The sequence below is a fragment of the Leuciscus leuciscus genome (assembly GCF_965113295.1).
Source record: "Leuciscus leuciscus genome assembly, chromosome: 8".
Taxonomy (NCBI): Eukaryota; Metazoa; Chordata; class Actinopteri; order Cypriniformes; family Leuciscidae; genus Leuciscus; species Leuciscus leuciscus.
This window is the reverse complement of record NC_138732.1, coordinates 42,888,107-42,903,106: the sequence shown is the minus strand read 5'-3', so window position 1 is coordinate 42,903,106 and position 15,000 is coordinate 42,888,107. Positions and strand designations below refer to the sequence as shown.

The window sequence follows — 15,000 nt, the reverse complement described above, 5'->3', positions numbered from 1 at the left end:
AGGTCCTACCCTGGAACAGATCTCCTGATGACCGGCAAAGAGCGGCGTGCACCCTTCATAAAACTGCGGGTTAGAGGGTGCTGCCTGACGGTGGAGCCCTCAAAACCCACATGACAGGCTGAAAACGCAGCCAGGTAGACCTTAATGGTGGAAAAAGACCTGTCTCTTTCCATGAGGTCTTGCAGGAAACACAAAATATCAGGCACCGAGCACTGATAAGATGTGAGACCACGCCCATCACACCACCCTTCGAACACTTGCCACTTCCAGCCATATAGGGATCGTGTGGAAACGGCCCTGGCATTCTAAGTAGTGGCGATTACACGCGACGGGAGCCCCAGTGCATTTAGGTTCGTCCTCTCACAGGCCAGGCCCAGAGAGTCACCCTGTCCGGGTGGGGGTGGTAAATCTCCCCGTTGGCTTGGGACAGTATGTCCGTGCGAGGGGGAAGGCGCCATGGCTCGGCGTACAACAGAGGGATTATCTCTGCCAGCCACGGGGCTTTGAGCCACCTGGGTGCTATCAGAATGAGAGACAGGCCATGCTCTCTCACCCTGGCCAGTGTGAAAATATCAGGCACAGGGGAGGAAAAGCATACAGCAGCACTTTGGGCCATGGGTGGGCCAGTGCGTCTGCCCTGAGGGGCGCGTCCACGTCCCTTAGTCAAGAAGAACATAGGACAATGGTGGTTTTCGCGCGAGGCGAAAAGATCTACGGCTGCCTGTCTAAATCTCATCCATAACATCTCCACTATCTGCGGGTGAAGACGCCAATCCCCTTAGATTGGGTTTCCCCTCGATAGCAGATCCGCGCCTCTGTTCAGAATGCCCGAACATGAGTCACGCGTAATGACAGAAAAACCCGTCTGCTCCACACCAACAGCCTGTAAGCTAGAGCGTGGAGTTTCGACGAGCGCATGCCGCCCTGACGGTTGATATAAGCCACTGCCGTGGTATTATCGCACCGTACTAGAACGGGATGTCCCTGCAGGCGAGGGTATACCGTTCACCATTCTGCCTTCCTGGGTGGTTCCCCAGCCTGTTAATCTGTCGTCACAACTTTCCGCATCGTAACCGTCCCAAGGGGGTTCCCCGAGCGTAATGTTCTCGCTCTCCCAATGGCGCAGGGCCGCCGAGCAGGCGCGCGTCACTGTTACCGAGCGGCAGAGATCGCGAATCGGGCTGAAATGTAGTGACAAAACCCATTTCGTGAACGCTCTCATTCTCAGGAGACCCAACGGCACAACTTGGATAGATGAAGCCATGAGACCCTGCAGCCTGAGGCATGTGCAATACTGTACTCTCGACCCTTCTCTGAACTGAGACAGACAGTTCATCAGAGAGCGAACGCGCTCTTGAGAGAGACACACTCGCAAGGAGACTGAGTTCAATTCTAAGCCCAGGAAAAAGACATTCTGACTGGGAGTCAGATTGTTTTTGCTCGCATTCACCTTGAACCCGAGGGTTGTGATGTGCGCGAGCACCCGGCCGGTGTCCAGCGACACCTTCTCCTTCGATTTGGCTATGATGAACCAATCGTATGTAATTCAGAATTCTCAGCCCTGATAGTCTCAGGGGCGCCACGCCCGCCTCCGCACACAGACAGAAAATTCGGGGACTCAAATTTCGCCCGAACGGAAGAACTGTGAATTCGTAACAAATGCCTTGATAGGCGAGACGAAGATATTTCCTGTATGGAGGGTAGATACTTATGTGAAAGAAAGCATCTTTCAGATCGACTGATGTGAACCAGTCGTTCTGCTTTATGGCACGGGTGAGAGAGCCTTGTGTCACATTCTGAAATTGTATTTCCTCAAATGTTTGTTCAACATTCGAAGGTCCATATAGGGCGGGGGGCACCACGCCTTTTGGAAACATAAAAATACCAGGAATAAAAACCATGGTTTATAAGATCCATCTGAATCGCTCCCTTGTTAAGGAGGGAGGAAATTTCCTCTTTCAGAATGTGTGAGGCATTTTCTTCTGTGTAAGAAGAGAGAACGCCGTTGAAAAGTGGAGGTTTTATTGCAAACTGCAGCCTGTAACCCTAGGTTACGGTACGCAAAACCCACTCGGGCGCTGAAATGGCTTGCCAAGCCGCTTCGTGACTCGAGAGCGCCCCCGCTCGGGCCGGAGCGGGGGTGTATGGGCCCAGCTGGTTCATTCGTGATGCAAAGGCGCCATCTAGTGGGCACACTAGAGGCGACATGCAGGGGTTCGGAGGGATTTCCTCCCTCTGCAGTGAGAAGTTTTCTCTGCGGAGAGAGGTCTTCTCTCCAAAACAAATTCATTTGATTCGTAACTTTGTGTGTTTTGTGTTGGGCAAACACTGGGGCCGGAGCCTTTATTGACAGAGTGAGGGGAACATAGTGTGGTGTCCACTGTGCTAAACTTTCCCTCACAAGGCCTGAAAGTGGGCGGAAAACACACATATCTCCTGAACATATGAACTGGGCAGTCTTAAGTGCAGGCAGAAAAATAATATCCGCGGAGAGAGATATTCTCTCTGTAACGGATTTATTTAATTTGTATGTTTTAAAGTGTTATTTAGTTATGTGTGTGTTTGTGTTGGGGAACACAGGGGCCTAAGCCTTCCACACACAACGTCCACTAAAAACACACTGCAGGCAGAAAAATAATATCCACGGAGAGAGATACTCTCTCTGTAACGGATTTATTTAATTCGTTTGTTTTAAAGTGTTATTTAGTTATGTGTGTGTTTTGTGTTGGGGAACACAGGGGCCGAAGCCTTCCACACACAACGTCCACTAAAAACACATGGCTGGGCAGCCGCAACTGAGCTGTGTGAGCCCAGCTAGTTGATTTGTGAGGCAATGGCAATATCCACTTTTATGTCCTCAAACGCTCGTTTTTGCGGGTCGACAGCTTATGAAAAATTATTTCTGGGTTTCTTAGCTTGTTTGCTGTACACCTTGTCACATAGCAGCTTTTAGGCATTATTCTGTATTTTGTTAGAAGCAAGAAATGACAAGGAGGCAGCCTCTCGCAATGTAAAGTCAATGGAGACAGTTGGTTTGTTTTCCCCCTTGGTGGGCATGGTCTTCAGATTATGACGCGTTGCGCTCTGTCTCTATGGGCGGGGGACGATTGGTGAGCCGGACTTTTTTTTGGGGGGGGGGGGGGGGGGGGTGTAGTATTTCGAATTAATGGTTTTAAAATAGTATTATATATTAAAAAAAAAAAATTGTAAAAAAAAAAAAAAAATTCACTCGTTCACTCATTCTGGCGCCCCTATGGATGAGTGGCGCCCCTAGCATTTGCCTATACCGCCTATGCCGCGGGCCGGCCCACACACACACACACACACACACACACTCGTTCGTTCGTTCGTTCGTCCGTTCCTCTAGGGTGCGATGTGCGTCTCTGACGTCATTTCCTGCTCGAGAGGAACCCGTAGAAGAAGAAGAGGAAAACAAACAGTGGGCGCGAAACACAAATATGAGCTCTATAATCTTTCATACGAGTGAAATAAATGTACTTTTATTCTCCGGACTGTAGAAACTATCCAACATGGTTCAAGAGTTTCATGTTGTGAGATGTTTTTCCTGTCAAACCTTTCAAGTACAGCAGGTAATGTTTATTCTCCTATCCCCTTTAGTTCAGAGTTAACGCTAAACCGGTTTGATTAATCGATTACCGATATCAGCTCTGAGATCGATCCATGTTCTCAGATGATTGTGATTAAAGCTTCACTAAACACACACTGACAATATAAGCGTTGTTACCTTTGATATGAAATATAGTCTGAGCTCTAAAAATCTGTCAGTTTGTTTTATTCATTAACTTGAAAAAATAACTCCAGGGGAACGTTTTGCTAAATAATATGCCCTATATACATTATATTTTTACTAAAAATGTAGTGATGTTTATTGTATATTTAAATAAACTGTCATAAGAAGTTTTAATGACAGGCACCGTGTAAATGTGCATATTGCAACAACGAATTGGCTTAGAAACATAAGTATATAATCAAGACTGTCCTTATGGGCAATTTAAAATATTTTGTGTGTATATATATATTGAAGTGTTGTTTATTATATGTAAAAATAAATGGCAATTTAACTTAATTTGGACTGTTGTTAACTTTAACCTGTAATATTATAGTAATGTACAGGATTCCGGTATAGTTTACAGCTTTATCTTAAGGGTTAGTTCACCCGAAAAATGTAAATGCAGTCATTATTTACTCTTCCTCGTGTCGTTCCAAACCTGTAAGACCTTCGTTCATCTCCAGAACACAAGTGAAGATGTTTTTGAGGAAATCTGAAAGCTTTCTGTCCCTCCTACTACTGTCAAGCCCCAGAAAGGCAGTAAAGACGTCAGTAATCATGTGATGATGTGACTCCAGTGGTTTAACCTCAGCTTTATGACGTGACACAAGTGCGTTGTTTGCCCCAAAAAAACATAATTTACCACTTTATTTACAAAATATGAATCTCCACGTGCATTCATGAGAGCATCACGACACATGCAGGACAGAATCTTCATAGTTTGGTGATCTTACTCTTTTAAGAAAAATTGACGTGCTATACCGGACATCCAAACTAATCTAGATTGAAATCGATTTGTGATATTGATGTGATTCTTCTAAAGCTGATTGTCAGTCTCAGTAATAGTAGAGTAAAGACTTCTCCTTCTCCAGGTGAAGAAGAGTAAGAGCTGGGTGTGTAAAGTGTGTGGAGAGAAGCAGTCGCTGAGGAAGGTAATGAAACACAAGCACAGCGTGACCTGGTGTGGTGAGTCCGGGTGTGTGTCAGCGTTCACTGTGTGTGTGTGTGTGTGTGTGTGTGTGTGTGTGTGTGTGTGTGTGTGTGTGTGTGTGTGTGTGTTGCAGGAGTTTGGTCGGGGGGGTGCAGCGGACTGTAGACGGCACGTTCAGAATCTCAATGCTCTGCGAGGACGACTGGAGGACACACACACACTCGGGTCACAGCGGTGAGAAACACACACACACACACTCGGGTCACAGCGGTGAGACACACACACACACACACTCGGGTCACAGCGGTGAGAAACGCACACACACACACTCGGGTCACAGCGGTGAGAAACACACACACACACACTCGGGTCACAGCGGTGAGACACACACACACACACACTCGGGTCACAGCGGTGAGAAACGCACACACACACACACTCGGGTCACAGCGGTGAGACACACACACACACACACACTCGGGTCACAGCGGTGAGAAACACACACACACTCGGGTCACAGCGGTGAGAAACACACACACACACACACTCGGGTCACAGCGGTGAGAAACACACACACACACACTCGGGTCACAGCGGTGAGAGACACACACACACACACACTCGGGTCACAGCGGTGAGAAACACACACACACACACTCGGGTCACAGCGGTGAGAGACACACACACTCGGGTCACAGCGGTGAGAAACACACACACACACACACACACTCGGGTCACAGCGGTGAGAGACACACACACACACACACTCGGGTCACAGCGGTGAGAGACACACACACTCGGGTCACAGCGGTGAGAGACACACACACCCACACTCGGGTCACAGCGGTGAGACACACACACACACACACACACACACTCGGGTCACAGCGGTGAGAGACACACACACTCGGGTCACAGCGGTGAGACACACACACACACACACACTCGGGTCACAGCGGTGAGACACACACACACACACACACTCGGGTCACAGCGGTGAGACACACACACACACACACACTCGGGTGACGGTCACAGCGGTGAGAAACACACACACTCGGGTCACAGCGGTGAGAAACACACACACACACACACACACTCGGGTCACAGCGGTGAGAAACACACACACACACACACACTCGGGTCACAGCGGTGAGAAACACACACACACTCGGGTCACAGCGGTGAGGAACACACACACACACACTGGGGACACAGCGGTGAGGAACACACACACACACTCGGGTCACAGCGGTGAGAAACACACACACACACACTCGGGTCACAGCGGTGAGGAACACACACACACACACTCGGGTCACAGCGGTGAGGAACACACACTCGGGTCACAGCGGTGAGGAACACACACACACACACACACACACACACACTGGGGTCACAGCGGTGAGAAACACACACACACACACACACACACACACTCGGGTCACAGCGGTGAGGAACACACACACACACACACACACTGGGGACACAGCGGTGAGAAACACACACACACACACACACACTGGGGTCACAGCGGTGAGAAACACACACACACACTCGGGTCACAGCGGTGAGAGACACACACACTCGGGTCACAGCGGTGAGAAACACACACACACACACTGGGGTCACAGCGGTGAGAAACACACACACACACACTCACGTCACAGCGTTGAGAAACACACACACACACACTCACGTCACAGCGTTGAGAAACACACACACACACACTCACGTCACAGCGTTGAGAAACACACACACACACACTGGGGTCACAGCGGTGAGAAACACACACACACACTCACGTCACAGAGTTGAGAAACACACACACACACACTGGGGTCACAGCGTTGAGGAACACACACACACACACTCACGTCACAGCGTTGAGAAACACACACACACACACTCACGTCACAGCGTTGAGAAACACACACACACACACTCGGGTCACAGCGGTGAGAAACACACACACTCGGGTCACAGCGGTGAGAAACACACACACACACACTCAGGTCACAGCGGTGAGGAACACACACACACACACTCAGGTCACAGCGGTGAGAAACACACACACACACACTCAGGTCACAACGGTGAGAAACACACACACACACACTCAGGTCACAGCGGTGAGGAACACACACACACACACTCGGGTCACAGTGGTGAGAAACACACACACACACACTCAGGTCACAGCGGTGAGGAACACACACACACACACTCACGTCACAGCGTTGAGAAACACACACACACACACTCGGGTCACAGCGTTGAGAAACACACACACACACACTCGGGTCACAGCGGTGAGGAACACACACACACACACACACACACACTCAGGTCACAGCGGTGAGAAACACACACACACACACTCAGGTCACAGCGGTGAGAAACACACACACACACACTCAGGTCACAGCGGTGAGGAACACACACACACACACTCACGTCACAGCGTTGAGAAACACACACACACACACTCACGTCACAGCGTTGAGAAACACACACACACACACTCGGGTCACAGCGGTGAGAAACACACACACACACACTCGGGTCACAGCGGTGAGAAACACACACACACACTCGGGTCACAGCGGTGAGAAACACACACACACACACTCAGGTCACAGCGGTGAGAAACACACACACACACACTCACGTCACAGCGTTGAGAAACACACACACACACACTCGGGTCACAGCGGTGAGGAACACACACACACACACACACTCAGGTCACAGCGGTGAGAAACACACACACACACACTCGGGTCACAGCGGTGAGAAACACACACACACACACTCAGGTCACAGCGGTGAAGAAACACACACACACACACACTCGGGTCACAGCGGTGAGGAACACACACACACACACTCGGGTCACAGTGGTGAGAAACACACACACACACACTCGGGTCACAGCGGTGAGAAACACACACACACACACTCGGGTCACAGCGGTGAGGAACACACACACACACACTCGGGTCACAGCGGTGAGAAACACACACACACACACACACACACACACACACACTCGGGTCACAGCGGTGAGAGACACACACACACCCACACTCGGGTCACAGCAGTGAGAAACACACACACACACACTGGGGTCACAGCGGTGAGAAACACACACACACACACACACTCGGGTCACAGCGGTGAGAAACACACACACACACACACACACACACACACTGGGGTCACAGCGGTGAGAAACACACACACACACACTGGGGTCACAGCGGTGAGAAACACACACACACACACACACACACACTCGGGTCACAGCGGTGAGAAACACACACACACACACTGGGGTCACAGCGGTGAGAAACACACACACACACACACACACACACTGGGGTCACAGCGGTGAGGAACACACACACACACACACACTCAGGTCACAGCGGTGAGAAACACACACACACACACTCGGGTCACAGCGGTGAGAAACACACACACACACACACTCAGGTCACAGCGGTGAAGAAAACACACACACACACACTCAGGTCACAGCGGTGAGAAACACACACACACACACTCGGGTCACAGTGGTGAGGAACACACACACACACACTCGGGTCACAGTGGTGAGAAACACACACACACACACTCGGGTCACAGCGGTGAGGAACACACACACACACACTCGGGTCACAGCGGTGAGAAACACACACACACACACACACACACACACACTCGGGTCACAGCGGTGAGGAACACACACACACACACTCGGGTCACAGCGGTGAGAGACACACACACACCCACACTCGGGTCACAGCAGTGAGAAACACACACACACACACTGGGGTCACAGCGGTGAGGAACACACACACACACACACACACTCGGGTCACAGCGGTGAGAAACACACACACACACACTGGGGTCACAGCGGTGAGAAACACACACACACACACACAACACACACACACTCGGGTCACAGCGGTGAGAAACACACACACACACACTGGGGTCACAGCGGTGAGAAACACACACACACACACACACACTGGGGTCACAGCGGTGAGGAACACACACACTCGGGTCACAGCAGTGAGAAACACACACACACACACACTCAGGTCACAGCGGTGAGGAACACACACACACACACTCAGGTCACAGCGGTGAGAAACACACACACACACACACACACTGGGGTCACAGCGGTGAGGAACACACACACTCGGGTCACAGCGGTGAGAAACACACTCACGCACACTCAGGTCACAGCGGTGAGAAACACACACACACACACACACTGGGGTCACAGCGGTGAGGAACACACACACTCAGGTCACAGCGGTGAGGAACACACACACACACACTCAGGTCACAGCGGTGAGAAACACACACACACACACACACTGGGGTCACAGCGGTGAGGAACACACACACTCAGGTCACAGCGGTGAGGAACACACACACACACACTCAGGTCACAGCGGTGAGGAACACACACACACACACTCAGGTCACAGCGGTGAGAAACACACACACTCGGGTCACAGCGGTGAGAAACACACACACACACACACTCGGGTCACAGCGGTGAGGAACACACACACACACACTCAGGTCACAGCGGTGAGGAACACACACACACACACTCAGGTCACAGCGGTGAGAAACACACACACTCGGGTCACAGCGGTGAGAAACACACACACACACACTCAGGTCACAGCGGTGAGAAACACACACACTCGGGTCACAGCGGTGAGAAACACACACACACACTCGGGTCACAGCGGTGAGAAACACACACACACACTCGGGTCACAGCGGTGAGAAACACACACACACACTCGGGTCACAGCGGTGAGAAACACACACACACACTCGGGTCACAGCGGTGAGAAACACACACACACACTCGGGTCACAGCGGTGAGAAACACACACACACACTCGGGTCACAGCGGTGAGAAACACACACACACACACTCGGGTCACAGCGGTGAGGAACACACACACACACACTCAGGTCACAGCGGTGAGGAACACACACACACTCAGGTCACAGCGGTGAGAAACACACACACTCGGGTCACAGCGGTGAGAAACACACACACACACACTCAGGTCACAGCGGTGAGAAAACACACACACTCGGGTCACAGCGGTGAGAAACACACACACACACTCGGGTCACAGCGGTGAGAAACACACACACACACTCGGGTCACAGCGGTGAGAAACACACACACACACTCGGGTCACAGCGGTGAGAAACACACACACACACTCGGGTCACAGCGGTGAGAAACACACACACACACTCGGGTCACAGCGGTGAGAAACACACACACACACTCGGGTCACAGCGGTGAGAAACACACACACACACACACTCGGGTCACAGCGGTGAGAAACACACACATAACGCTGAAGACACATCCTCAGATGGGAGTAACACATCACAGGTCACGGCTGTTATGTAATCGGATTACTTTTTCAAGTAACTAGTCTAGTAACTCATTACTGTTACATTTACAACAAAATATCGGAGTTATGTTTCCAGCTTAGTAACGCATGTTAGTTTTCCCATGTACTGACGTCTCTGCTGTCCTCATGTAGAGAGGGATTGTGGGTAAGTGCAGAGGTGTGTGTGTGTGTGTGTGTGTGTGTGTGTGTGTGTGTGTGTGTGTGTGTGTGTGTGTGTGTGTGTGTGTGTGTGGTGGGGATTGTAGATGTAATGTGAGCGTTTACTCCTCTCACTGACACTAGAACAGATTCATAATCCTCATAAAGAGTAAAAACACTGAAATGCAAACTCAGAATATCATGCAAACCTGCAGTTAAATGTTTAAATAACTCAAATGTACTTTGTGTTAAACTTTGTTTGTTATTAGGCAAGCAAGCCTAGCCCAGCTGAGAAAGAAGTAACGTAATGCATTACTTTCCATAGAAAGTAACTTAGTAACACAATTAGTTACTTTAGGGAGTAATAGTCGAGTATTAGCAGCTTTTGCACCGGAGGAACAGTTTCATAGTTCCTAGAAGTAACTGTACCGGTTGTTGGGCGTGTTCGCCCCGCAAGAACTAGGACTCGCTTTGGAGGAACTCATGTCCTCCGACTTCAGAGTCAGGTTTAGCTAACTAACCCTAACACTGACCCTAACACTAACCCTAACCCTAACCAGCGCTATAATAGGAACTCTCCGCTATTGTAATTACATTACTTTTTAAAATAACTTTCCCCAACACTGATTACAACCAGCCTAAAGTTGTTAAATATATTTTTCAGGCTATTTATCATTTTCTTTACACCTTGAATGCATGTGAGTGAACAAATATCATAATCATCATAAAAAATTAAAAAAGTTTTAATATATATATTTCATTTATCTTGTCATAAAAAGGTCAAATTATCTGATATTTTAAGAGAGAGACTTTAACCGTTTCCTCTGTGTGTTTGTCTGCACCACATGACACTAGTAGACTAAAGCTTCTCAAACATAATTAAGATGTAAAGTAGTTCTGTTAATCAGTTAAAAGTTTGTCGAATTATACATTTTTTTTCAATATTTTAATTACTTTACGATATCAGGACAGTTCAACCCTGATATCTTTTACTTTTTCACCCCAAAAATATAAAAAATTAATTCTAATACAGAAATTCTAAAAAGCTCATGCGTATAAAATGCAGTTTTTAATGCAAAGCATTTTTGAGTAAATGTATATGTGAAGGAAGGTGAGCTTCACGTGACCCTCTGACTAACTCAATGTTTTAAAGGGAAGAGGATGAGGAGGATGAGGAAGAGGATGCTGATGAAGGCCAGGATGGAGATCAGAGGAGTAAATCACAGGTAAAGCACTGATGGACGCTCATCATGAAGAGAGAGACTCAGACTGAGAAACGATGTGATTGTCATATCTCTGTGCCTGTGTCAGGAAGAAGCGTGTCATCATGTGAGCCGCTGGAGTAAATACACCAATCCCACATCTGAGGGTCCAGATGAAGATGAAGATGAGGAGGAAGAGGACCAGCATGTCTATACAGAAACACAGAGGTTCAGAAGCCAGGGAACCAGGTCAGCTTCATGTGTTAGCAAGGCTAAATACTGTGGCTATCAGCTCTTTCCCCGCCGCTGACGAGTTCCTCCAGCTTTCAGTGTGTCCACTGTTATACTGTAGGGGGCGCTATAAACACAGTACAGCATCTCCTGACCCAAACACAGAAGAAGAAGAAGAAACTGATGTTGAAAAACTTGTAATTTTATTAATAAAAACAAAGAATCTTAGCACAAAAGCATCATGGAGAATGTTGAACTTGTCTTGTGTTTTCAGACTTTATTATTAACCATGTGAAGAAATAGCAGTGTTTAACGCTGTGTAGTATTTGTGAACAGGAAAAGGCAGAAAGCCTCCGGTGTGAAGCGTTCTCCTGATGTGTGTGAGGAAGAGGAGTCCTGGACCGGCTGCTCTGGGCTGAAGAGGCCACATCTGGTGAAACACACACACACACACACACACACACACACACACACACACACACACACACACACACTCACACACACACATCTGGTGAAACACACACACACACACACACACATCTGCAAAATACCCTGATCTAGGAGAAAACACACTTCACTCTTGCTGCGTCTCAGTTCGCCGGCTTATACTACACCCTCAAAGTGTGTACTCTTACTGTGGAGACAAAGTAGATACTCGTGTGTGTAGCAGAAGAGGACACAAGCTTTAGGACACACTATCATGAGTGTGTAGCAGAAGAGGACACAAGCTTTAGGACACACTATCATGAGTGTGTAGCAGAAGAGGACACAAGCTTTAGGACACACTATCATGAGTGTGTATAGAAGAGGACACAAGCTTTAGGACACACTATCATGAGTGTGTAGCAGAAGAGGACACAAGCTTTAGGACACACTATCATGAGTGTGTAGCAGAAGAGGACACAAGCTTTAGGACACACTATCATGAGTGTGTAGCAGAAGAGGACACAAGCTTTAGGACACACTATCATGAGTGTGTAGCAGAAGAGGACACAAGCTTTAGGACACACTATCATGAGTGTGTAGCAGAAGAGGACACAAGCTTTAGGACACACTATCATGAGTGTGTAGCAGAAGAGGACACAAGCTTTAGGACACACTATCATGAGTGTGTAGCAGAAGAGGACACAAGCTTTAGGACACACTATCATGAGTGTGTAGCAGAAGAGGACACAAGCTTTAGGACACACTATCATGAGTGTGTAGCAGAAGAGGACACAAGCTTTAGGACACACTATCATGAGTGTGTAGCAGAAGAGGACACAAGCTTTAGGACACACTATCATGAGTGTGTAGCAGAAGAGGACACAAGCTTTAGGACACACTATCATGAGTGTGTAGCAGAAGAGGACACAAGCTTTAGGACACACTATCATGAGTGTGTAGCAGAAGAGGACACAAGCTTTAGGACACACTATCATGAGTGTGTAGCAGAAGAGGACACAAGCTTTAGGACACACTATCATGAGTGTGTAGCAGAAGAGGACACAAGCTTTAGGACACACTATCATGAGTGTGTAGCAGAAGAGGACACAAGCTTTAGGACACACTATCATGAGTGTGTAGCAGAAGAGGACACAAGCTTTAGGACACACTATCATGAGTGTGTAGCAGAAGAGGACACAAGCTTTAGGACACACTATCATGAGTGTGTAGCAGAAGAGGACACAAGCTTTAGGACACACTATCATGAGTGTGTAGCAGAAGAGGACACAAGCTTTAGGACACACTATCATGAGTGTGTAGCAGAAGAGGACACAAGCTTTAGGACACACTATCATGAGTGTGTAGCAGAAGAGGACACAAGCTTTAGGACACACTATCATGAGTGTGTAGCAGAAGAGGACACAAGCTTTAGGACACACTATCATGAGTGTGTAGCAGAAGAGGACACAAGCTTTAGGACACACTATCATGAGTGTGTAGCAGAAGAGGACACAAGCTTTAGGACACACTATCATGAGTGTGTAGCAGAAGAGGACACAAGCTTTAGGACACACTATCATGAGTGTGTAGCAGAAGAGGACACAAGCTTTAGGACACACTATCATGAGTGTGTAGCAGAAGAGGACACAAGCTTTAGGACACACTATCATGAGTGTGTAGCAGAAGAGGACACAAGCTTTAGGACACACTATCATGAGTGTGTAGCAGAAGAGGACACAAGCTTTAGGACACACTATCATGAGTGTGTAGCAGAAGAGGACACAAGCTTTAGGACACACTATCATGAGTGTGTAGCAGAAGAGGACACAAGCTTTAGGACACACTATCATGAGTGTGTAGCAGAAGAGGACACAAGCTTTAGGACACACTATCATGAGTGTGTAGCAGAAGAGGACACAAGCTTTAGGACACACTATCATGAGTGTGTAGCAGAAGAGGACACAAGCTTTAGGACACACTATCATGAGTGTGTAGCAGAAGAGGACACAAGCTTTAGGACACACTATCATGAGTGTGTAGCAGAAGAGGACACAAGCTTTAGGACACACTATCATGAGTGTGTAGCAGAAGAGGACACAAGCTTTAGGACACACTATCATGAGTGTGTAGCAGAAGAGGACACAAGCTTTAGGACACACTATCATGAGTGTGTAGCAGAAGAGGACACAAGCTTTAGGACACACTATCATGAGTGTGTAGCAGAAGAGGACACAAGCTTTAGGACACACTATCATGAGTGTGTAGCAGAAGAGGACACAAGCTTTAGGACACACTATCATGAGTGTGTAGCAGAAGAGGACACAAGCTTTAGGACACACTATCATGAGTGTGTAGCAGAAGAGGACTCAAGCTTTAGGACACACTATCATGAGTGTGTAGCAGAAGAGGACACAAGCTTTAGGACACACTATCATGAGTGTGTAGCAGAAGAGGACACAAGCTTTAGGACACACTATCATGAGTGTGTAGCAGAAGAGGACACAAGCTTTAGGACACACTATCATGAGTGTGTAGCAGAAGAGGACTCAAGCTTTAGGACACACTATCATGAGTGTGTAGCAGAAGAGGACACAAGCTTTAGGACACACTATCATGAGTGTGTAGCAGAAGAGGACACAAGCTTTAGGACACACTATCATGAGTGTGTAGCAGAAGAGGACACAAGCTTTAGGACACACTATCATGAGTGTGTAGCAGAAGAGGACACAAGCTTTAGGACACACTATCATGAGTGTGTAGCAGAAGAGGACTCAAGCTTTAGGACACACTATCATGAGTGTG

General features: G+C 48.2%; 1 protein-coding gene and 1 long non-coding RNA gene across 2 annotated transcripts in view; one reads left to right on the top strand and one right to left on the bottom strand.

Moving 5' to 3' along the window:
* The window catches only part of LOC309504806, a 125,010-nt gene that overhangs the window by 25,881 nt on the left and 84,129 nt on the right, over positions 1-15,000 (bottom strand). The window lies entirely within an intron of this gene.
* mrnip (MRN complex interacting protein) overlaps positions 3,398-15,000 on the top strand; it is a 25,777-nt gene continuing 14,174 nt past the window's right edge. Inside the window, exons 1-6 of the mRNA XM_082177459.1 lie at positions 3,398-3,590; positions 4,663-4,722; positions 4,855-4,955; positions 11,493-11,565; positions 11,651-11,790; positions 12,109-12,205. Coding sequence (XP_082033585.1) covers positions 3,531-3,590; positions 4,663-4,722; positions 4,855-4,955; positions 11,493-11,565; positions 11,651-11,790; positions 12,109-12,205 — 531 coding nt within the window. The 5' untranslated portion in view covers positions 3,398-3,530. The remainder of the gene's footprint in view (positions 3,591-4,662; positions 4,723-4,854; positions 4,956-11,492; positions 11,566-11,650; positions 11,791-12,108; positions 12,206-15,000) is intronic.